At 43.9% G+C, this 26,190-nt stretch overlaps 1 protein-coding gene across 2 annotated transcripts in view; it reads left to right on the top strand.

The window, feature by feature from the left end:
- Positions 1-5,077: 5,077 nt before the first annotated feature.
- The window catches only part of LOC147638628 (uncharacterized), a 30,783-nt gene continuing 9,670 nt past the window's right edge, over positions 5,078-26,190 (top strand). The window contains exons 1-2 of one of the 2 annotated variants that reach the window (XM_086798552.1): positions 5,078-5,233; positions 5,302-5,430. In XM_086798552.1, coding sequence (XP_086654678.1) covers positions 5,165-5,233; positions 5,302-5,430 — 198 coding nt within the window. In that variant the 5' untranslated portion in view covers positions 5,078-5,164. Of the gene's footprint in view, positions 5,234-5,298; positions 5,431-26,190 lie in introns of both variants that reach the window. The other variant, XM_086798551.1, reaches the window with a different exon arrangement.

Below are 26,190 nucleotides of genomic sequence, written 5' to 3'. Positions count from 1 at the left end.
GTGAAGCTACAACAGTGGAGGCTCGATTGATATGTCGATGGTGGTGCAATGGTGATGTAATGGATAGAAATTTGTCAATAATGGACTCTTAGTTGAGCTGGTGGGAGGTGCGCATAGCACATTGGGGTTCAGTCATGAGACAATAATAGATAGAAGTAATAATGGTCAAAATACCCCAAGAATAAACCTGGCAGAAAGCAAGCATGGAGGTTGGCTCTAGCAGGGGAAGGATATAGACGCAAGATTTCTCTTTACGATGCATGTACTATCGATATGGCAAATGAATTTTTTCAAATCACAAAGGAAGTCACTTACTCTCAAGGCAAGCACATAGGGAGAGGTTCTGGTGCTCTACAAACCCAGCCCAAGTTGTCCAAATAATTAATGATATAGTTGAAGGAACACCCATGTATAAGGCGCCTACCCCTCTCACCAGTGACAAAGAAAGTGCACATTACAAGAGACCCTCTGTTGTGGTCATTGATATTGATGAATGAGGCCACGCATCGACCAGAGTACAACACACATGTAAGAGACCACAAGTATGTTGGGAGGCCATGGAAGATCAATTTCAAAGAGCATGATACAAGCAGTACTCTAGAAAGAACAATAGAAGTTATAGAGGGCAATGCCATTGAGCACAAGGTGAATGAAACAATGTGGGAAATCCGAAGGACATGCATTGGTAGCAGCAAGGTCACATGCACCGCGGAACGCCTTGTGGGGGTAAGAGGTATGGACAACACATAGTCGAATCTTCTAAGGGTGTAACTGCACCTTCCTTTGAAGGCTATCACAAGCACCCTAATGGTCGCATTAGACAATGGATGTGGTTCTACCTTGACCACATGCTTCATTGCTATATTGCAGACACCAACATAGACCCAAAGCCCAATCCACCACCCAAGATATGGTCAATTTCTATAGGAACCAAGCTCACAGACGAGGAGGTATATTCATTATGGGAATGTGGATACCAGGTGGAGAGCAAGAATGCAGAAGGTGTTATGCCCACCCCATTGCGTAGTAGTGGGGCTTCAAGGTTCTTTACAACTACAACTTCAAAAGATTTGCCATATGGGTCCACTACTAACATAGAGGCTAGTGGCTTAAGCATGCGAAATGGCATAAGAGTCAAGTATCACATGTTGATATTATAGGAAGTGGGGCTTCAAGGTTCTTTACAACTACAACTTCAAAAGATTTGCCATATGGGTCCACTACTAACATAGAGGCTAGTGGCTTAAGCATGCGAAATGGCATAAGAGTCAAGTATCACACGTTGATATTATAGGAAGCGACCAAAAAAAAAAAGGTTGCTTTGAAAATGAAAGCTATAGTGGTAGAAGAAGTGTAGAGAGTGGAGCACAAGTATAAAGTTTTCAAGATCGAATCGCACGAGGATCATGCACACGTGGGAAAATATGATGTGCATGTGAAAGATGAACCATGTTGTCCATGTCCAGATTTTGTATATAGAGAACCCAAGAAGAAGTTGTATCTTACATGCGAGCACTTGTACTTCATTTATTTATGTGTGGTGCTAGGCATGAGCCAAGCGAGAATATGTTCATCCACCAACCTATCCTATCCGACCTTGAGCTTTATAATGCCTTGTCTCGTAGGAGAACGTACCCTAATTTTGACAATTGAATGCATGGATAATCTGTTGACCTTTAGTATTTTGGGACCTATGTAACCTTTATGGAAGTAACCTCATTGTAGAGGGTTCAATTGTGCAATGTCTATCTCCCCCCCGCCCTCCCTCCCTCTTCCCCCTCTCGCTATGGGTTGTGCATTTTCAAGAATGTCCAGTATTGTAATGATGTTGTCATGTATTGATAAATGGTATTCACGTTACGAGCATTCGTGGGTTTAAAACCCTGCAAGAGGAGACAAGAAAGAGGATGAATATGCTCCAATACATACTCGCTCTATCCCAAACAATTTCAAAAGATGCCTTTATTATCATGATGTATAAATTCAAGAAAAGATGCCTATATTATTAACATTAAAAAAGACAAATATTGTTTTTTATTTTGTTTATTGAAAAAGAAGAGTGCACCTCTCCCACTCCTATAAATATAGAGGTAAGCTCCAAAGCACTTTGTTATACACCAATGCTGCCAAGCCTTGTTAGTAGAGCACACCACCCTAAACCGTCCTTCGTTTTGTCCTCATCAAATATTAGCATTGAAGTTGTTGTAGCGTATATCCAAAGGGAGGCCACCAATGCGGAGGTCAAGCAAAAGACCATAGATGGTGCACAAACGTGGAAAGGTCTCACATATGTTCCACTTCCTGGAAATGATGATGCTATTTCTCAAGTTAAGGACAAAGTGTGGGCTTAATTGCGATATGGTGAGCCCATGGTTTTATTGAGAATCGTCTGAGTGTGCCTTGCTAGAGGAAGTGCAGAAGGGTATGAACATCGTTCTCTTACTTTGTGCCTGCACCTCGGAGAACAAGCGAGGCCCATAGTAGTAAAGATGATGGATTTCACATTTTTGTATTTGGAAGTTGTACGTGAATGAACTTGGTTTTATTTTCAATTTGAGCCAATAATCTCAATGTGGAGGATGTGATGATGACATGTTTTTCTGTGTTCACTCCCTCTGTCTCACTATCGCCCTCTCCCTCTCAAATTATATTGTCATGTTCCTCTCTCTCTCTCTCTCTCTCTCTCTCAACCCTCACTCTTTCCCTTCACACACTCTCTCTATAATCCATACCTAAATATGTCCTTTTCTCCCTCTTCTATCTCTCAAGCTCTATCTTTATGTGTTCTCACACACACCCCCTTTCTACTTCTCACTATCTTTCTATCCTTTAGAGAGACAAATACTCAAACCCTCTCATGACTAACTCTGTGCCTCATTGCCTCTCTTTCTCTCTCTCTCTCTCTCTCTCTCTCTCTCTCTCTCTCATAGACACACACTAATATCGCTATCTCTCTACTCTCTTGCCCATCCTCTCACTCATTGGCACTCCCTCTTCTCTCTTCCTCTCTCTCTCTCTCTCTCTCTCTCTCTCTCTCTCTCTCTCTCTCATGCATAAACACATTCACTTACTTCTACCTTTCTGTCATGCATAAAAACATTCTCTTACTTCTATATTTCTCTCTCTCAATGTGCATAAACACATTCTCTTACTTCTCTCTCTCTCTCTCTCTCTCTCTCTCTCTCTCTCTCTCTAGCTTGGCTCTCCCTCTCGATATACACTTGTATGGTTTTGATAGTAAATTGCACACCAAACCATATCTCTTCATGGAAACAAGTGTGGGCATCTAGCTTGAGGAATTAGCTGGCCTTGAGGTTACCCTTGGCACTAGCCGCTTAGCCATTGTTAGTCTAATCGATTGAGTAGATTTTCTGCCAACTTGTCCATGCTCATGTCCTTGCCTAATATTCTAGCTAATGTTAGCTGGGTACCCTTGGATCATGCGTCCCCTATGTCTCAGTTTGGATGGATGACTTCTTAGGCACCCTTATCTATTAAGGCTTTAGATGATGCATCCCCTATCTCTTGGTTCGGGTGGACAACTTCTACATCCCTATCTTAGAGATTGTCAACTAGGTCTATTGCATCATGGTAATGCTTATAAAAGACATAATGTCTAAACTTGTAGACTTATAGTGTCTAGACCTGTCCGAGATGGTCATGAAGCCTCTTGCTCTTGAGATATATCATAAATCAATCAATGAGCGATAAATCATCTAGCCTTTTGTGGGGGTTGCATCTTATATGGAGATATTTGGTTCTAGCTCTTGTTTAATGTTCCATATCTGTGCAATGGGGCTCTATGTGGAATCCATTGGGTGAGAATCCCACAATGAAAGTGTGTCTCAAGACCTCATAGTTGGCTTTTTCAAGTGGGTTTAGACGTCTAAACCATTGGCCTTTTCAAGTGGGTTTAGACACCTAAACCACTAGCATGATTTTCCTTTAAGGCAAAGTCTTGAACAGATCTTGGTGGGATTATGAATCCTTCCCATGGCCTCGTGAACTTTATTGAACTTCTCTGCATATTGAATGGATCTCTAACTCCATCAAATTTGATCGTCATCCTTGAGATGTGGATTGGCTTTGTTTTATGCAATTCTAAGTCTACATATTCACGTGGTGATGGAATGTAAGGGCACAAATCCCTCTATTTTAGGTTTGGAATTTCTTTACCCATGGGGTTGGGCTATATGGTTTCCAATGGCACTTCTCCTAGGCCGGCCTGACTTTGAGGGTGCATGCTTGGTAGTGTGATTGAGGACATATGTTGTGATTGTGGATCCCTTGGGCTTGAGGTAGTCCCAGTCATTGGCTCTTTAACCTTTTCCATGTTCCCTATTCCTCATTCGAATGGAGTGGAACTGGAACTTGGTTTTGTGGTGAAGAAGCTTTTATAATGAGCTCGAATAGAAGGTGGGACTCTTGCTTGCAATGTATGTGCTTACTGTTGGGTGTTTTGTAGCCCTAAGGATACAATAAAAGAGACATACCCCGATTGTTGTAACTATGGTTGTGAGGTTGCTTGGTCATGGCGAGCTTGGGACAAACTCAGCCAAATGTTTGAAACATTATGGAGTCCGAAATGGTTTGACCATTTCGTGAGGGAGAGTTAGGAGCTACATAAGGTGTGGTAGTTGGCTATTTAATGATATAAAGCATGTGATAGAGGTGTCTATAACCTTCATACATGTGGTATACCCCTACTATAACCTTCACACATGTGGTATACCCCTACTATAACCATGCTTATAAAATTGGTTGAACTATAATCTAATAAGTATTTGATAAATCTATACTACTATGCCAAAATATTGTAGAGCCCCGACTAGAGGGGAGAAGAAGTTAAGCAAAGGTCCAAGGTTCAATCATCCTATGCTGCTGCATGCGTGTGACTTTTAAATGGGTGGAGGAAGGGCCATGTCCTGTGGGGTGCGTAAAATCCTAAAAAACAAAATCTTTACTGCTATAGATCTATTGATAAAGGTCAAGTGTGAGATACTATACTATAATGGAATATTAAACCATCTATTTTTTTTGGTCTAAAATGAAATAGCCCTACAAAGTGCCCCATCCGTCCGCCCGTGATGTTTTAACCCAAGGAAGGGCCAATAATCCTCATGTGAACATCAAAACCCCAGCCCTGTAGAGTTTCGAGAAGACAATGAAGAAGAGGGCTACAGAGGAAGACCTAGCAGAAGCTGGCGGAGGAGAAGACGGGCAGTTTCAACCTGTAAGTTTTTTCTCATTGATGTAGAATTCTGAGCAAGCGGGAACCCACCATTGTATGGCAAAAAGCAGGACAAGAAGGCGGCGAAGAAACGGAAAAAGGGAGGCCTAGTTCGCAGCATCAAGCCGCAATCTGAGAAGGATGTTGATGATGCTGCAAACTCGGATGAAGACCTCCCCGAGGTCTTCACAATGACAGAGGTTGGCTCATGCTTCTTTTCTCTGATAAGTTTAAGATTAAAGCTGGATGCTAGATAGTTTACATTTAGATTAAAGTCTTTAAATCATCTGGTTCCAACGGTACGAGCCAGTTATTGAAAAAGCGTCCCCACGCTTGTGACTCCTTTTCCCGCGTGTAGGTAGATTGAAGTTAAGTTTTGAGATTTCAATTAAGATAGTTCAGATCAAAGCGCCCTTGTTCTATTTAGGTTTAAAGGTTAGTGTTAACTTTAATCCGCTTGAAAGACTGTTATAGCCATGATCTCTTTAAGAGTAATATTTCTCACTTTTTGTTGGGTATAGGAGCAATTTTTTGCATGAATGACCCTCATGATGGGCTGATTAAGGCAATGATTGGTCACAAAAGAACAGCAATGACAGCTCATCACCATGCTGTGTGGGCTTCTATCTGAGTGTTGATGTTTTGTAACTTCTAGACAGCTTCTATTGATTGTATATTGTGTATGATTGTGCTTATGCAAATCTTCTGTTGTACTCCTTTCTCTGTTAGCACTTTCATAGCACCAGCAGGTCTACTTTTGGTATCAGAGCTTAGGATTCTTGCAAATAGTGTCAAACTTGTTGTTACTGACCTAAAGCTTATGATATGGGGACAATCCCTGCATAAAAAAAACCAAGCAAAGTGACCGTGTCCATATGCGTTGCCTTGTCCTGCAACTCTCTAAACTTGTGCCAGTTGATATTGTGCTTATTCTTTCTATCTTAAGCGGTGCATTTACCCTATCAACTACTTATTTGCTACTTCCTTTATTGCTAGGCTTCATTATGGCTGAGTTTGCCTTGCATCTCCGGAGGTTTGACAGAAACTCAGTACGAAGGGCTTTGTGTGAATATATGCTCTTATGTGTGTGTGTGGTACACCCACTAGTGGGGATGTCGTAGTATCTAGTCCATACTATGCATAATAGAGTTGATAGTTATATAGTCTTGTGGGTTGAATACCACGAGTATATAACATGCACGTTCCTAAAAGGTGAATTTGGGCATGTTCCTGGATTCATCTAGGTATATAAATAGGTGTCAAGAGACATGGTCTTCATATCCAGCTCTATAAATGTGGATACCACGTCTTACTCATCCTCCGCCTGGAGGAACTCATCCCTGAAGATCTACTCGAAACTAGCCCAAGCAGTAGGCTTTTGCAGAAGCTCTCTCCACCATGACAAGGCTTTCCTACAGGAGGCCCTATACCATCTGAATCTTCCGAGCGTCTTGGAGAGGATGGAATTTGAAATGAACATTCCACCTATTCAGCCATGTATCAACCGCTTCTTGGGTTCTCTCCTTCCTCTCCCTTGAAAAGACCTCTGGGGTGACGAACATAGCTGTTGAAATATGCCCTGCAAGTGCGGTAGTACTCGCCACCGCCTTTTGCAGAATAGTGATATGCTGATGCACTACATTGTACATTAATGTCATGTGATTAGCCAAAAGGAAGATTGATATGTGCTGATTCTGAAAACAAGGGAAAAAACTACTAAAACTGTAGATAAAATCTAAGACGATCGCGTAAACCACTTACCTGAGCCTTCTCGAGCTCCGTGTACAAGAAGAGAGGTGCGAATTCTACTCCTCTCTGTTTTGTCCCATGCCAAGATCACTGTTTGATGGTTTAGTAGGTACGATGTGCTCTATTATATAGGCTGCCCCTAGCTTATTGGGTTATTATTTGGTAATTAGTTGCAATGGGTCTGTGCCTGGACTAGAGTTTCTACTTCTGTTGTGGACATGGCAGATTGTAGATAGTCTTACCAAGGGCTCGTGTGGGTAGGCATTGGTGGTATGGGACGCTAGTGCCGACTAGCATGTATTTGCGGAGTGGAACCTTAGCCCCTGGCTCGGGAGTTGATCGAAGTATTGATCCTACGGTTGGGTGGTGAGCTTGCCTGTACCCCTTTTATTTGGTTTTCTCTGATCTTGCATTGGATTGTCTTAAGGAGATCTTGGTTAGACAGGCATGGGAGGCCTCACGATAATAGTCCACATGTTAAATTGTTTCAAGACCACCATGGGCAATCATCCCGGCAAGTTATGAAGTGGTGCCTAAGGTGGTCTTCCCACCACAAGAGGGCAACACCACCTGTCAATGCGGAACGCACTAGATGGAGCTGAAAAATATCGGAACCACCTATTGATGCCAACAAGGCAACCATCTTGACTTCTCTGTCCAATCTTCTGTTGAACCTGGAGCGGATCTCGTCTAGTACATGTGTACTTGTATCCAAAGTGAAAAATCTCTTTTACAAAGTTTTATCACTTCATTGTCGGAATTGTCATGTCCTTGTTGAAGAGCATGAGCCTCGGTAGAATCCAAATCTGAACACTAGGCGCTGAGGGTGCCGAGTCCATAGTGGTTGCATACTTTAGGAATGGTGTGGTACGATACGGTATGCGTACGAGATACCAAGTTCTACACCCACTATTGGGCGTTGATGACGTTAGTGGGGATGTCATAGTATCTAGTCCATAGTATGCATGATGGAGTTGATGGTTTATTGTCTTGTGGATGACTACCATGAGGTTATAAATTGCACTTTCTTATAAGGTGAATTTGGGCATGTTCCTGGATTCATCTCGTCCAAGTTGCAGCCAGTTGATATTGTGTTAATTCTTTCTATCTTTAGTGGTGCATATGCCCTATCAACTACCTTTTTGTTTTAATAATTCTTTCTATTTGTTTTGATCCTTGGTGCTGGATGTCGTAGTATCTAGTCCATACTATGCATGATGGAGTTGATGGTTTATTGTCTTGTGGATGACTACCATGAGGTTATAAATTGCACTTTCTTATAAGGTGAATTTGGACGTGTTCGTGGAATCTGGATTCATCTAAGTATATCTTTATGGACATGCAATTTTCACATTGTGAAGTTTTCGTCCAAGTTGCAGCTAGTTGATATTGTGTTAATTCGTTCTATCTTTAGTGGTGCAGATGCCCTATCAACTACCTTTTTGTTGTAATAATTCTTTCTATTTGTTTTGATCCTTGGTGCTAGACTTCATTATGTCTAAGTCTGCAGTGTATCTCCGGAGCGCTGACAGAAACTCAGTACATAGACCTTTGTATGAATGTATGCTGTGTGTGTGTGCCTTGGGGGGGGGTGTGGTAGCATATATTGAAATTTGATACCAAGTTCACACCCGCTATTGGGCATATCTTTATGCTGTGTTAGCGGACATGCAAATTTCACATTGTGAAGTTTTCGTCCAAGTTGCAGCCAGTTGATATTGTGTTAATTTTTTCTATCTTTAGTGGTGCATATGCCCTATCAACTACCTTTTTGTTGTAATAACTCTTTCTATTTGTTTTGATCCTTGGTGCTAGGCTTCATTATGGCTGAGTCTGTCGTGTATCTCCTGAGCTCTGACAGAAACTCAGTACACAGACCTTTGTATAAATGTATGTTTTGTGCGTGCATGGGTTTGTGTGTGTGTGTGTGTGGTAGCATATGTCATCACTTCTCTGGCAGACGTCTGAAATGATGTCATGATTGAATACATGTGGAAGGGCTCCATGGAAGGATTGGTATCCTGGTGTGAGTTCCTGGCATGATTTATGAACTCATGGAAGGGTGGTAACCCTGGTGAGTGACTCTGGACTCATGGAAGGGTAGTTACCTTGGTGAGTACTTTTTGGTCCTTTGTGGACGGCGCCTGTGAACGGGCTAGTTGGATGTACAAGATGTAAGTTGGGAGATGTCATCCACTATGTTTGTGCACCAGCATATGTATGTGAGTTGCACATGCATGGATGACTTGTTTTTGATGCTTGGACATTGCTTGGTATTTTGCCTGTGAATGTCCACGGGCACCGAGGACGCCTGGACAACCTGTGGATACGCGCCTGCACACTTGTTTGGGACTCATATGGTTTCCTTATGTGTTTTGCAGGTGGTAAGTGTGCACACTTAACCCAATTTATTCATTATTTCATGTTACTAAGGTTTATTGGGTGCAAGGTTCACATTCACTTAAAGTGTGGGCGGACACACTTATAATTTTATAAGTGAGTTCACATCAGGGTGGACTATTTTTAATGAACCAAGGTCAAATATGAGAGATGGGCACCCGGGCACTCCCAAAAAGCTCCACGAGTTGCTATTCTGGGGTTGGGAGGGCCAAAGTGGGCAAGCCGTGACTTGTAGAGCACTCAGTTGCAAATCGTGGGCTGTTAGGAGCTGTGTGGACAGGAAAAACGGCAAGTTTACTCATATGCATGAGCTACAGGTGGAATACATGCGAAGTACAAGGGTCCCAAGGCTGGCTGGCTGCTATTTCTCTCTCTACAGGGCAGGTCGACTTCATCTACAGAGGCTGCAGGCTGATCGATTTGGCTCCAAGAGCTTGTACATGGCTGTTGGGACTGTTTTTGGGCTTCTTTGCTGAGAATAGGGCTTGGATGGAGTGAGTAGAGCCTCTACAGGAGCTGGCCGACTGTTATAAGGGCCATTATTGGCTGTTTTTTTTTTAACAGGTTTACAGGAGGTTTCTCGGACGAAACGTGAGGAAACATGTCCCTTACGCATGTGGGTATGCATCTCATAGAGACAGCTAGTGATTGGTGGATGGCCAAGCTTTTGGATGCAAGTGCTGCCCACATATGGGATGACTTTAAAATTCAGTTTTATGCTCAATTCTTGCCTCCAAACTTTGCCAAGAATGTACGCAAAGAGTGGGATTGGTTGAAGCAGGATGAAGGGGAGACAGTGCAGACATATATAGCTAAGTACTGGAAGGTATTGCTGAAAGTTACTCCCTTTATGTCTCTTTCTAATGGGGAGAAGAAACAGAAGTTTGAATCAGGTTTGCACCCCATCATTCAAGAGAGCTTACAGGTGTTCCCAAATCAGACTCTTCACAAACTCGGCACTCATAGCTGAAAATTTGCATATGAAGGGGGTTAAAAACAAGTCAAATTCAGATTCATTTAAGGGCAAAAGACGGGCTGGGCTGGTTATGACCAGAAAAAGGGTGGACAGCAAAAAGATGCCTCAGATACAAAGGGAAACTCGTCTAAGTAGCCGGGGGTAAACGCAATGATTTTGGGCTGTCAAAACAGCATAGGCTTGATTATGTACGTGATGGGAAATGTTTTGGTTGCGGTAGTAAGGATCACATATATCCTAAATGCCCGCAGAACCCCAAGAATGCAGATTCTAATGCAGAAAAGCCTCATGTGAATGTTGTGCCCGATGTGCAGGGTAACAAGGGGCAACCCCCAGATCATAGAACAATATGTAAAGCATGGGGACAGTTGAGGGATCAGCCCGCACTCTTTTTGTTTGATGATGCATCCATAGATAATTTCATTTCGGTACAGATGGCTGCTGCCATAGGCTTGGATGTATCAGATTTTGGGATTCAAATGAATGCAGATGTTGCCTTTGAGGGTAAAGGAGTTGATGTAACGCCGATCATTGGCAAACTCCGAATTCATATACAGGGATATCTTGATCATGAGAGTTTCTTGGTTGCTCCTCTCATAGGATGTGATGTTTTGTTGGGGATGCCTTGGCATGCTCATATGGAGGCCAAGAAAGACTATAAGTCCAAGAAAATCAGCTTTGTTCATAGAGGTAGAGAGCTTGTTATAGAAGCTGGTACTCCAGGTAGTACCATACCTATTGTAAGTTATGTTCAGGTTTCCAAAATAATGAAGAAGTCAGCTTGTTCTTACTTGTTTTTTGTATGAGAACAATCTGAACATGAGAATGTAAATGTAGATCATCTAACTCGAGAGCGCATAGAATTTTTGCATGGTTATGGTGATTGTTTCAGGGATGCATTACTAGGAGAGTTGCCACCTGAGTGTCCCGAGGATCATCGTATTGATGTGATACCTGGGAGTACGCCCCTGAATAGACCTCCTTACAGGGTGAGTGCAAGTCAGCAAGAAGAGATTATGTCGCAGGTTGATGACTTGCTTGAGAAAGGGTTGATACGCCCTAGTTCATCTCCTTATTGCTCACCTGTGTTGCTGGTGCAAAAGAAAGACGGGACGTACATGATGTGTGTGGATTATTGTGCCCTTAACAAGGTGACGATAAAGAACAGGTTTCCGATACCACGTATCGATGATATTTTGGATAGGTTGGAGGGTGCAGCATGTTTTAGCCGCATCGATCTTAAGAGTGGATATCATTAGATATGGGTGGCTCCTCAGGATATTCACAAAATCGCTTTTCGTATGTAGTTTGGGCTTTATGAGTTCTTGGTGGTCCCGTTTGGACTTACCAATGCTCCTGCCACATTTAATTGTATGATGGATTGTATCTTCAGAGCACACAGAAAGTTCTCAGGTACTTTCTTTGATGACATCATTGTCTTCTGTAAAGATGAAGAGCAGCATAAGGAGCATTTGGCCATAGTGTTTGAAGAGCTTCGTCGCTATAAGCTCTACATTAATGGCAAGAAGAGTGAATTTTTCTTGGCTGAAATTCATTACCTTGGTCATATTGTATCCAAGGATGGGGTACGTATGGATCCCGCCAAGTTGTAGGCTATAAAAGATTGGCCAGAATTGAAGAATGTACATGAGATCAGGAGCTTTCTGGGATTATGCTCATATTATCGCCAGTTTATTAAGCTCTTCGTCGAGATTGCTTCGCCTTTGCATGATTTAACAAAGAAGAAAGCTACTTTTCACGGAGGTGACAAGTAAAGGAATGCCTTTCTTAAGTTAAAGGAAGCAATCATGACTGGACTGGTGTTGATCATTCCAGATTCGCATAAACCTTTCTCGGTGGAATGTGATGCATGTGGGAGTTGTATTGGTGAAGTGTTGAACCAGGAAGGCCATGCAGTGGCCTTCCTGGTTGAATGTGGGAGTTGTATTGGTGCAGTGTTGAACCAGGAAGGCCATGCAGTGGCATGTGAGAGCCGTCGGTCGCAACATGCCGAACTCTACTTGCAGGTTTATGAGAAAGAGTTATTGGCAGTGATTCATGCTCTCACGATGTGGAAGCATTATTTTTGGGAGCTGAATTTACAGTTAAGACTGATCATCAAAGTTTACGCTATTTTCTTACACAGATTAAGCTATCTGAGAAACATATGAGATGGTCAAACTTCTATCTATGTTTCATTTTCAGATTTTACATACTCCTGGTAAGAAGAATGTAGTGGCCGATGCGCACTATCCCGAAGGCCTCAAGTAAGTGCTATTATAGTAGCCTATCATCAGGATTTATCAGATATGCGAAATTCTTATCATACAGATGATGATTTTCAGCATATATGGACTAGTTTTCAGTAGGATATAGCAGCCCCGAATTACTCCATACGTGATGGGCATTTGATGTTTCATAGTCGCTTATGTGTACATAAGGATTTGAGGCAGAAAGTGATGGATGAATGCTGTCACCATTTGGCCACCCAATTGGTCCACCCGTACTTTCTTATCATGTATGTACATTGGATTGGTGTCCATGGCAGTTGTTTATGCCGGGGATTGATGCCACTCATGTGATATTGTAGACTTGGCTTTCCGTTGGGACTTGTGCCTCCGTGTACATGCCTGGAAATGCTTGGTGGATTGGTGTTCCATTGGGTCTGGTACCTCGTGTACTTGCGTGGAGCACGTCTATTTTAGTATAGTCTCATGAACGGGGATTGTCCATACCAATGCTGAATTGCATAGCATCTTTATGTGCTTGCTTGCAATTGAAATTGCATGCTGTATTCATGCTTGCTTGACCAATGTGTAGTTCCGGGTAAGGGGACGCTGCCCGTGAACTGTGCGTGTGAAACTGTCTGCTAAACATGGCTGTGTGGCATGTGAACAGGTGGTAAGTATTACCCAATCTAGGCTCAAATAGCCCTTAGGACTTAGCCAATATTTATAAGTGAGTGCGTTCCCACTTCATTAAAGTTTGGGTGCCCAAAAGTCACTTATAAATTATGACCGCTTCCAAGTTCACACTCACTGAAGTCCCGAGGCGGACAAGACTCAATGTCGAGGACCTGATCCTCCCCTTTTACTCATAAATGGGCATCTCCCCATGTCCCTTCACTTGATTGGACCCCAATTCACTTACTTATTAAGAGAAAATTCGTGTTTTCTCTTCATGAAGATTTTTGGAGGCTGAAAACTCTGTTTTTCCACCATTTCTCTCCATTTCCAAGCTCTCCACAACCATACCCAGGGGGAGGGCCAAAGTGGGCAAGCCTTGACTTGTAGAGCACTCAATTGGAAATCGTGGGCTGTTAGGAGCTGTGTGGACAGGAAAACCGGCAAGTTTACTCATATGCATGAGCTACAGGTGGAATACATGCGAAGTACAAGGGTCCCAGGGCTGGCTGGCTGCTATTTCTCTCTCTACAGGGTAGGTCGACTTCATCTACAAGGGCTGCAGGCTGATCGATTTGGCTCCAGGAGCTTGTACATGGCTGTTGGGATTGTTTTTGGGCTTCTCTGCTGAGAATAGGGCTTGGATGAAGTGAGCAGAGCCTCTACAGGAGCTGGCTTATTGGCTTTTTTTTAAAAAACAGGTTTGTAGGAGGTTTCTCGCGATGAAACTTGAGCAAACATATCCGTAGACAAGTACCAGGCGTGGGGATGTGATATGGTGGAACCTGTGGGTGGCCAGTGAGCCAAAACCATGGCTGGTTACTATTTTGCAGGTCTGGGACATCACTTTGTTAGAGGGTTGGTGACCGCTCTATCAAAGTACAGGAGTGGTTGGCAATCACTCTACCCTGGTTGGTAACCGAGGGTGTTCTACAGGAGCGGTTGGTGATTGCAACCTTGGTTGGTGACCGAGGGTGTTGCAACAGGAGTGGTTGGTGACCGAGGAGATGCAGGTAATGTGTTTACCTATGTTTCCACAGTTGGATAAATCTGGTGTCGGCTGGATGAGTGTGTACTCTTCGGGCACCCGCATCTTGTACATATAATTTATCTTTGGTAATAAAGATACCTCGAGGGGGGGGGGGGGTGGGGGGGCTGGCCCAACTTTAGTCCCTAGTGCTGTGTCATGTGCAAGTTGGTTTATGTTTGCAGGATGTATATGTTCATGTAATGTTTCACAATGATGGTAATTATGTATATGCCAGGAATGGTTGATGTATGTATGCTGTTTTGGTAGTGAATTGGTTCCGTATACACGTGCCCGTGTGTGACAGCATGTATTGATACCAAGTTCTACACCCACTATGGGCATTGATGACGTTAGTGGGGATGTTGTAGTATCTAGTCCATACTATGCATGATGGAGTTGATGGTTTATTGTCTTATGGATGACTACCACGAGGTTATAAATTGCACTTTCGTATAAGGTGAATTTGGGCATGTTCTTGGATTCATCTAGGTATATCTTTATGCATGTATTAGCGGACATGCAAATTTCACATTGTGAAGTTTTTGACCAAGTTGCAGCCAGTTGATATTGTGTTAATTCTTTCTATCTTTAGTGGTGCATATGTCCTATCAACTACCTTTTTATTGTAATAATTCTTTCTATTTGTTTCGATCCTTGGTGCTAGGCTTCATTATGACTGAGTCTGCCATGTATCTCCAGAGCTCTGACAGAAACTCAGTACACAGACCTTTGTATGAGTGTATGCTGTGTGTGTGTATGCTGTGTGTGTGTGGTAGCATATATTGATACCAAGTTCTACACCCACTATTGGGCATAGATGACGTTAGTGGGGATGTCGTAGTATCTAGTCCATACTATGCATGATGGAGTTGATGGTTTATTGTTGTGGATGACTACGATAAGGTTATAAATTGCACTTTCTTATAAGGTAAATTTGGACATGTTCCTGGATTCATCTAGGTATATATATCCAAGGCATAGAATTTGTGTGAGGTTTCATGGTTGTCTTGTTATAGAAGCTCTTAGGCATTCGGTGGTTTCACAAATTTCACCCCAACATTGAATGGGAATGACACTCTTTTCGAATTTTCCGGAACGTGTCCAAGCCCCCTGTCATCATCAAGTGTGAACCAAGTCCTAACTTTCCTCTCATCAGCCACATGCATGCTAAACGAGAACTGAGGAAAGGCACATAGAGCACGGTGATTTATTTTTAGACCGCCCAGACTGTCACCAATGCTTCAGAGAAGTACCATGCCCTACATGACCGATTCCATAAGATTTTCCTTGGGGACAATCGCCCTCCCAAGCTCCACCTGTCTAGACCGGAGGATCACAAAATTGTTCTCCTCTATGGCACAAATTTCTTGAGGAGGTTTCCATATCGGGTGAGCAAGGCTATGGAATTAGAGTTGGACGGCCAACTCCAAGAATTGTTGCAATCAAGGTTCTACGTTCCAATGTGTCTCCTTTTGTAGCACTGATCCTCTTTGTGAAGAAAAAGGATGGATCTTCCAGTTGAAGGGGACATCCTGAGGCAATAGACCTAGTTGACAATCTCTACCATTAGGTATGGATTGTTGAAGGGAACATCTCGAATATAGCCTTCCGCACTGAACAAGCCCACTACGAGTTAGGTACAGTTGAGCAACACGACATTGACATTGAAATAGTGATGAAGTTAGTGGAAAGCAACAAGCTTTATGTCAATGAAAAGAAATCAGAGATTTAATTGTTTGAGGTTGATTACCTTGGATACATAATTAGTGTTGAAGGCATTCGATTAGATCTCGCCAAAGTTGGAGAAATTTTGAATTGGGAGATTCTAGTAACAATGTACAATGTACGGTCGTTTTAGTCGGCTGGGAAAGACAGCGGTGCTTATCACGTGTGGGAAAAGGCACCCTTGCTACTGGCTGACCGAGTTCTAGGCTGGCTGACAAGGTTCCCTGGGCCTTGGAAATGCTGTCCCATGTTCTATGGGCTGGCTTAAGGCCTAGGTGGCTCTAGGACAGCCTTTCTGTGGCCGTCCTTGAGATAGACTCCTACAAAGTCCATCTTGTGACCTAACCTTGTTGCCCGTGCATTTGGTTGGAAGCCTGATAATTGCCTGGTACACCTCTACATCATCTAGAGGGTGATAGACGTGTGGGACATGCACTGATCTCATGTGCAGGACATTCACACCTGACCGTGACCCTCTACAGTGGAGCCCTGGTTGACTTGTCCCAGACGTAAGAGATGAAAAGACGAAAGGATTAGATGTACGAGAGATCAGAGCAAAACCACACAGCATGAAATATGTGAGTGAATATATATGTAAGGGTGAGTGCGAATATGTACAAGAGCCCTCTGATGTGAGGTGACTCTGAGTAGAAAGACCAATGCAGAAGCAGAGATGATGTCGGAGCTGAAGCACGGTCGATGATGATGGCTCGCGTCGATGTGAGGAAAAGCACTCCGAGAGGTGGTCGGTGTTGAAGGCTTGCGTCGGTGGATGCAGAGGCACTCCGAGGTGGTAGTGGCAGCGGAAGATGAGGTGATGCAGGCTCCTTGATGACAAGGGTGCTGCTGTACTTGAGGTGGTAGATGAAGAGCAGAGAGGGCTGCCTCCCCGAGTGGTGGTGGTGGTGCAAGCTCTAGTGTGACAAGGGTGTTGCGTACCTGAAGGGTGCAGGCTTTGATGACAAGGGCAGGTGCTGCGTACCTGAAGGGTGCAAGCTCTGGTGACAAGGGTGCTGCGTATCTGAAGGGTGGTGAGGAGCGGAGAGGGCTGCTGTCCCAAGTGGTGCAAGCTCTGGTGACATGGGTGCTGCGTACGTGAAGTGGTAAGGAGCAGAGAGGGCTGCCGTCCCGAGCGGTGCAAGCTTTGGTGACACGAGTGCTGCGTACCTGATATGATGTCAATGGTGAAGCTAAGCAGAAAGTGGGCTGCTGTCCCAATGGTATGATGTAGTAGAGAGTGGGCTGCTGTCCTGATGGTGAGAGCTGAGGCAAAAACGCTGATATGCTCTATGTATAGTAGAGGGGGCTGCTGTCCCATGGGTTGTGGTAAAACGCAGATGATATGCTGATGTAAGCACTGATGTGAGCCCTGATGAAAGCGCTGATGTAAGGCTGAAGATAAACGCTGATGTCAGCCCAGATGTAAGCGCTGATGACAGGCTGATGTGAAACGCTGATGTAAAAGGATGTAAACGCTGAAGTCAACCCTGATGCAGGCGGCCTGTACCGGCAGATGTAAATGCTGATGATAGCTGTAACTTGGTTGAACACAATGCTAATCAATACACTTAAATACACTAAGATTTGAAGGACACTTGCTCAAATACAAGAAGTAAATTGCTGAATTGACAAGAGGCACACAATGAGCCGGAACGGCCGACCCCTCCCTTGAGTAAATTGTATTACTATTGGAGAAATTCAATACATAGCTTCACGGGCATTCATTGCCAAATCCTCCATGCCAATGCATATGAAATTCAGCATTTAGAAAACAATGGTATGTCGATGTAGATCACCAAGGAGCTGCCTTGATGCCCGGCCCGACTTCAGTGCCCATATTCTCTACCATTGGCTCTATGTTCTACCAAGCAAGGTAGCAACATCTTCAAGAGCACATAGGACAAGAGAAATACTACACAGGGCGGCTAATCAAGGAGTCCTGCCCTTCTACTGAGTAAGTAATGACAACACATTGTCCAATTAGCTTACCAGTCTTCATAGAAGTTGTTGCAAGCGGAAGCCTTCGCGTTGGAAGCTTTAGAAGTGTTGATATCTTCGATTTGCCGCAATCCTTCGCGACAAAAGTCTTCAAGAGGATGAAGGGAACCTTGGGAAAGCTTCCCCTATGGTTCAACTTGAGAAAGGAAGGCTGAAATTAGGGTTTTCAGCAAAAAGACCAGAAATTACAGCAAAAATGAGAGCTGTTTTGCTGAATTTCAGTCATTGGGAGTGAGTAGGAGAGTGATTAGCACTTGGAAACACTCTTGGAAGCTTGGAAAACACCCTAGCAAGTTGGGTATGGCTATGGAGAGCTTGGAAATGGAGAGAAATGGTGGAAAAACAGAGTTTTCAGCCTCCAAAAATCCTCATGAAGAGAAAACACGAATTTCTCTTAATAAGTAAGTGAATTGGGGTCCAATCAGGTGAAGGGACATGGGGAGATGCCCATTTATGAGTAAAAAGGGAGGATCAGGTCCTGGACATTGAGTCTTGTCCGCCTCGGGACTTCAGTGAGTGTGAACTTGGAAGCGGTCATAATTTATAAGTGACTTTTGGGCGCCCAAACTTTAATGAAATGGGAACGCACTCACTTATAAATATTGGCTAAGTCCTAAGGGCTATTTGAGCCTAGATTGGGTAATACTTACCACCTGTTCACATGCCACACAACCATGTCAGCAGACAGTTTCACACGCACGGTTCACGGGCGGGCGTCCCCTAGCCCGGAACTACACATAGGTCATGCAGGCATGAAAACAGTATGCAATTTCATTTGCAGGCAAGCACATAAAGATGCTATGCAATGCAGCATTGGCATGAGCAATTCCCGTTCATGAAACCATATAAGACCAGGCGTTTCCAGGCAAGTATATGCGATACCAGACCCAGTGGAAAGCCAATCCTCCAGGCGTTTCCGGGCATGTACACAAAGGCACAAGTCCCAGCGGAAAGCCAAGTCCTCCAGGCGTTTCCGGGCATGTACACAAAGGCACAAGTCCCAGCGGAAAGCCAAGTCCTCCAGATATTCCGGGCATGATAACATCAAGTCCCAGCGGAATATCATATCCAACTATACAGCATGACACGTGTCAATCACCTGCATAGGCATATTCCATAAGCCATGGACACCAATCCAATATGTACATAGTGTGAAAGCAAGAGTGAACCATTTGGGTGGCCAAATGGTGACATTCCCCCCCGCTTCTAAGCAGTTGTCCGCAACTGAAATGCATCCAAATATGTCTGAAGCACATGCGGGCAATCTTTGAAGAACTCTTCATCTACCCATTTAGCATCAATGGGAAGATAGTTCTTAAACTTCACAAGGTAACGCCTCACAACTTTGCCTGCAGCAAGCTTGCGTTCCTTGTGATACACAATCTGCTCTGGCTGCAAGATCTCTTCAAGCTCATCCACTTCTGGTGGATCCTCAATGACCATTTCACTGGGCTCCGGCCCTACATACTTGCGAAGGAGACTCACATGAAAAGCATTGTGTATGTGCCAATGACTAGGTAATGCCAATCTGAAAGCCACTTCATTGATCTTCTCGATCACTCGAAAAGGTCCATAGTACCTGGTTGCAAGCTTAGGATATGCACCCTCTTTGCCAGGCCTCTTTGCAAGTCTTGCTTTCTCAAATTTCAGCAATACCCAATCATTCTCTTTAACATCCAATTGCCTTCTATGCTTGTCGGCAGCCTTTTTATGCTTGTCTTGTGACCTTGCAATGGCTGTCCGCACTTGAGCAAAAGCAATATCCAAGTCTCTTACATACTCATCAGCTGCAAATATCTCATCCTTTGTGCGAAGGATGGGTGGCAAAACCACCTTACCATAAACAATCTCAAACGGGGCCTTTCCCGTAGATGCATGCACCGTGTTGTTGTATGCAAATTCCACAAGCGGTAAGTACTTCTCCCAAGAAGACTTCTGATCCGCCACATAACATTTCAAGAGATCCAACACGGCTGAATTTGCAGCCTCACTTTGCCCATCCGTTTGAGGGTGATAAGCTGATGAGAAGTCCAATTTGGTGCCCATATTATCAAATAAGGCCCGCCAAAAGAGACTTGTAGTCCTGGGATCTCTATCCCCCACAATGGACTTCGGCATTCCATGATGTTTGAACACTTGTGCAAGATATATTTTAACCATATGCTCAGCTTTGATGGTCTTTTTGACCGGCAAGAAATGAGCTTGCTTGCTAAACCTGTCCACAATTGTCCAAATTGCATCATTACCCTGTTGGGTACGTGGCAAGTCCATAATGAAATCCATTGTAATACTTTCCCATGGCTGCGTGGGAATAGGCAATGGCTGAAGCAAACCTGGTGCCTTTTGCCTGTCAAATTTTGATGGGAGAAGGAACCAGAATTAGGGTTAGGTTAGAGTTCATTCATGGGAGACATACACAGAGAAGCAAGGGAGAGAGAGTTGTGGGGATAAGTCAACTCATGAAAAGCATGAGTGTGTGACTCCCCTATCACACATGTATATTGCACTAGTACACATAGTGCACTTAGTACATTAAAAGTACTAAGTGTACTATGTACTATAACTTATGGGCTTGTACACACTATAAGGGTGGGCATAACGCCTTTACCCCAACAACCTCCCACTTAAAGGCAAAGTGCCCTTAAGTAAAGGAAAAGAAAAAATCAGCATGTACATGATAATATACAAGGCCATATCAAGGCTGAAAATGGCCTCATCCAATGCCCATCAAGTGTCTGCAATGAGCAAACCGCTCCGGAGGCAAACTCTTCGTCAACAGATCAGCCGGGTTGTCATCCGTATGAATTTTAACAAGCTGAATTTGCTTGTTCTCTATCACCTCTCTGATGAAGTGATACTTCACATCCACATGCTTCGTCTTTGCATGAAAGACAGGGTTCTTTGCCAACTGAATGGCACTCTGACTGTCACAATGCAACAATGGAATATCCCCTGTATAACCCAAATCAACCACTAACCGAGATAGCCATAATGCCTCCTTGCAAGCCTCTGTGGCTGCAATATACTCGGCCTCTGTAGTAGATAAGGCAGTGCACTTCTGCATCCTGGATATCCATGACACAGCACCTCCTGTGAATGTAAATACATAACCGGTAGTAGACTTCCGGTTATCTGGATGACCGGCATAATCCGAATCCGTGTAACCATGCACTAATGCATCCTGTTTGCCAAAGCAAATGCACAAATCCTGTGTGCCCTTCAGGTATCTCATGACACCTTTCACTGCTTCCCAATGCTTCTTGCCAGGGTTGGCCATGTATCTAGAAACCACTCCCACTGCAAATGCAATGTCCGGCCTAGTAGCAACCATGGCATACATGAAACTGCCACAAGCTGAAGCATACGGAATCTTGGCCATATCAGCCCTGTCACTATCCGACTGTGGGCTGTCCATAGCACTGAGTTTCACATATGGAGGCAAAGGAGTACTAGCTTTCTTCCCCCCGTCCATATTGAACCTCTGCAAGACTTTGCCAATGTATTCCTTCTGAGACAAATACAACACATGCTGATTTCTGTCCCGAAGTATCCGCATACCCAAAATGTGATTTGCATCACCCAGATCCTTCATGTCAAAGGTCTCATGCAGCCTCTTCTTCAAAGCATCAATCTCTTTACGAGATTTCCCGGCAATCAACATATCATCAACATACAAAATGAGAATCAATAGACTGCCATCCAAAGCTTTCTTGGTGTACAAGCAGTGATCTATGTCACTTCTCCTGAATTTCTGAGATTTCATGAATGTATCAAATTTATGATACCATTCTCTTGGTGCCTGTTTGAGCCCATAAAGACTCTTTTTCAGCTTGCATACAAGCTTCTCCTTTCCACTTACTGCATAACCCTCTGGCTGCTGCATATATATCTCCTCATGGAGATCACCGTGAAGAAAAGCAGTCTTCACATCCATCTGAATCAAGTCCAGATCATCATGTGCAACCAAAGCCAACACAGCTCTAAGTGTGGTCATTTTGACCACTGGAGAGAAGATCTCATCAAAGTCCACACCATATTCCTGCTTGAAGCCCTTAGCCACTAACCTGGCTTTGTATCTTGGCTTTGCATCTGATGCAACTTTGAGCCTGTAAACCCACTTGCATGGCAAAACCTTCTTGCCTGCAGGCAAAGGCACCAACTTCCAAGTTCCATTTTTATGCAGAGAATCCATCTCTGACTTCATGGCACGCTCCCATAGAGCCTTGTCTGCCCTCTGTAAAGCCTCTTTATAACATGAGGGCTCCCCACAGTCAGTGAGCATCAAGTAGTCAACCCCTGGAACAAACCTGTCAGGGGCTCTGGAGGGTCTAGTGGACCTCCGTACCCAATGACCATCATTTGCAGGTTGCTGTCCAGCCTGCATATCACCCATTGGTGGCTCCTGTTCCATGCCATAAGGCTGAAAAATCATGCCCGGTATCTCCTCTAACTGTGGTATATCCATAGGGATATCTTCTGCCATCTCTGGCTGTCCATTTGGACCATTTTCAGCACCATTTAAGGGCTGGTTTTCCTGCTGTAATGGCTGATTTACAGCCCTTTGTTGTTGTCCATGATGTCCATCATCATCAAAGATGACTCTGCCAGGCTCCTGTTGCCTTGCAGGCTCCTTATACATGCATGTTTCATCAAAAATGACATCATTGCTGCGTATGATCTTTCTATTCATGGGATCCCAAAGTCTATACCCCATTTCACCTCTGTCACCATATCCTAGGAATATGCATTTGTGAGACTTAGGATCAAGTTTGGTGCGCATTTCCCTGCGTATGTGCACGTACGCAACGCAACCAAACACTCTCAAGTGCTTGTATGACGGAGGCTTCCCTGTCCATACTTCTTCTGGCACTTTCCCACCAAGCCTCGTGTTAGGTGACCTGTTTATAAGGTGAACGGCTGTCATAACAGCTTCAGCCCAAAAACCATGAGGTAATGCAGCATGTGACAACATAGAACGGACCTTCTCCTGAATGGTCCTGTTCATCCTCTCTGCTGTCCCGTTTTGTGGAGGATCATAAGGAGTAGAGAGCTCCCTCTTGATGCCTTTAGCATCACAAAAGTCCTGAAACTGTTTGGACGTATACTCTCCACCATTGTCGGAACGCAAAGCCTTCAATGTTTTGCCAGTTTGATTCTCAACAAGAGCAACAAACTTCTCAAACACTGAGAATGTATCACTCTTCAAACGAAGAGGATAAACCCACACCTTGCGTGTGGCATCATCAATGAAAGACACAAAATATTTTGCCCCTCCCAAAGAAAGCTGAGGCATCTCACATACATCTGTATGCACAAGCTCTAACTGAGCATCTTTCTGTCCAAGAGCTTTCTTGTGGGGGCACTGTAGTTGCCTACCATATATACAATGCTCACAAAACTGAAAACTTGAAAACTTTAGAGAAGGCAAGTAACCCAAACGAGACAATTGCTCCATTCCTTTGACACTCATGTGTCCCAACCGGCTATGCCACATAGAAATTTCCGGCAGCTCGGTTGCATTTACATTAGCATGGTGACAAACACCTGCATGCATGAAATAAAGAGTGTCCACCTTAGAGCCTCTGGCAACAACCAGTGAGCCCTTACTAATCTTCCACTTTCCACTACCAAATGTGGTAACATAATCAGCATCATCAAGCTGTCCAGTAGAAAGCAGATTCTTCTTGATCTCAGGCACATGCCTGACATCATGGAGCATAAGCTGTGAGCCATCTGAAAATACAAGCCTTACATCACCTCTGCCAAGTATCTTGCATGCATGGTTATCACCCAAATAAACCACTCCTTCATTGCCAGCAGTGTACCTGACAAACAAGTCTCTGCAACCTGTGGCATGAAAGGAGGCACCTGAATCAATGATCCATGAGTGCATACCATGACCACCTGTAAGAAGTGAATGGGCATCAAGTGAAGAAGTAAATAGGACCTCATCCTCACTGCCACCTGCATGTGACACATTGATTTCTTCGATCTTGACTCCACTTTTGCCCTTTGGCTTTACATCTTTGGCTTCATCCTTCTCTTTGTCTTTGCCTTTTCCCTTTTCCTTTTGATCATTTTTCCATTTGTAGCATTGCTTTTTAATGTGTCCCTTCTTGCCACAATAATGGCATTCCAAATCCTTTTTGGAGCGAGACTTGCTCCTTCCCCTTTCTTGGCTTTTCCCCCTTTGCTGGGATCTCCCACGTGCATTCATTGCATTAGACTTGCCAACAGAGTTGTTTTTCCTGTTCATCTCTTCTTGAAGAAGAGCACCCTCAACATCTGCATATGACAGCATAGCATTCGAATTGCTAGTGGCTGTCCTGAATGTGTCCCAACTCTCTGGCAAAGTGCATAACAAAAAGGTGGCTTTGAACTCATCGTCCATTGCCAACTTTTGATTGATGACCTGGCTGACAATACCATTAAACTCATTTAAATGGGCTGTCATAGACGCCCCTTCCTTCATCTGAAGACCTATGAGTTTCTTCAACCAATACACTTTGCTTGAGGCACTTTGTTGGGCATACAAGTCCTGCAATCTCTGCCACATTCCCCAAGCTGTCTTCTCTTCACGAATGCTGAAAAGTAATGAGTCTGACACAGACAACATGATAGTAGATCTTGCCAGCTCATCCATATCTTCCCACTCTTCAGCTGTAAGAGAAGCGGGCATCACACCCCTTTCTTTGATAGGCTTGTGCTGCTTTTTCTGGAGCAACACATTGTAGCACTGGGTTTGCCAAATATCATAATTCTGCGAGCCTTCAAGCTTCTTGATGTGAAGCAATGAAGAGCTCTCACCTGTGGTTGCCATAGCAAAATGCAACCTGTAATGCCTGACTCCCTGCAAATGTGCAAACACTGCACCAAAAGATGTGCAAACACTGCACCCAAAGCACACAAAGTGCTCACAAATGTTCTCCCAAGCTTTATCTCCCACTGCGGAAGCAAGAATGCAACTTTTCTCCCACTTTTTGTGATGAAAACACCAAAATCTGGTTGCTGCAGATTTTGGACAGCACCTTCAATGTGCTCTTTTGCCCTTCCAAAGTACTGTACAGCAGTACCAAGTGCTCACCAATGATGTACCAAACCTGTACCGGCAATTTCAGCAGCTGAATTTGAACCTTTTGATCACTCAAAACAGTGTACAGCCATGCCAAAACATGTACAAATCTGTACCAAATCTGTACCAGCAGGTACAGTAGCAATAAATGCTCTCCTGGCTGTCCAAATGAGTGAAAATCAGACTTTTACAGTCCTGTATACTGCATACAACAGTTCCGAACAGAAATTGGGCAAAAGCCCCTTGACTGCAAGCTGATTTTTGAGGATTCAAGGCATAAATGGCTTGCCTGCTGCTTTGCCAAGCTCAACAAGCATACGAACTTGAAAAGCCCCTTGATTTGAGATCAATTTCTGATCATACATGGTACATTGACGCACATGAAGGCATCCAGAGTGTTCACGATGCTTCCCCCTGGCCACATATACATCAAATACATGAAAGCCCCTTGATTTACAGGCACATTGAGTGCTTGTAAGGCATCAGCACATTATCCACAGCATCAAATGCGATTGCCTGCATGCAAATCAACTCAATCGGCACAAAAGCCCCTTGATTTGCACTGCGATTTGCTGCAATTTGCTGCAATTTTGCCCAAATGTGCGATTTTTCACATCATACAGCATGTATGAGTGCTTAATTGCACAATTACATCAAAAGCCCCAAATTTCGACATCCAATTTCCTGCAAATTGATCCTGATTTGACCAATTTCCTGCAAATTGATCCTGATTGTGACCAATGTCACCCAATTTTGCCAATTTTGCTCAAAATTGAGCAATTTGGGCACCTGTACCTGCTCAATTGCTTGAATTGATAAGAAATTCGCAAAATTGAAGCAAAAATACCTCTGAAATTTCTGATTTTTTTGATTTGCAGGTTGATTTCTGTTGATTGCAGATGCTGTTGCAGGAGATTTGATGCTGTTGCAGAAAAGGGAGGGAGGCTTCTTGCTGATGTTGCTGCTGTGCAGGTGGGCAGCCACGTGGGCTGGTTATGGAATAGGGCTTTCTTCGTTTCCACACTTCCCAACGTCCCTGGCGATGCCCGAGTAGTCGACAAGCATACACGTCGACGGGCTCCTCCTGGCCTTGGCTGCTGTTCGCTT

Source organism: Cibotium barometz, chromosome 5, assembly GCF_041138505.1.
Source record: "Cibotium barometz isolate CiBa-2024 chromosome 5, ASM4113850v1, whole genome shotgun sequence".
Classification (NCBI taxonomy): domain Eukaryota; kingdom Viridiplantae; phylum Streptophyta; class Polypodiopsida; order Cyatheales; family Cibotiaceae; genus Cibotium; species Cibotium barometz.
The sequence above is the reverse complement of the archived record's forward strand: the minus strand, read 5'-3'. Positions and strand labels throughout refer to the sequence as shown.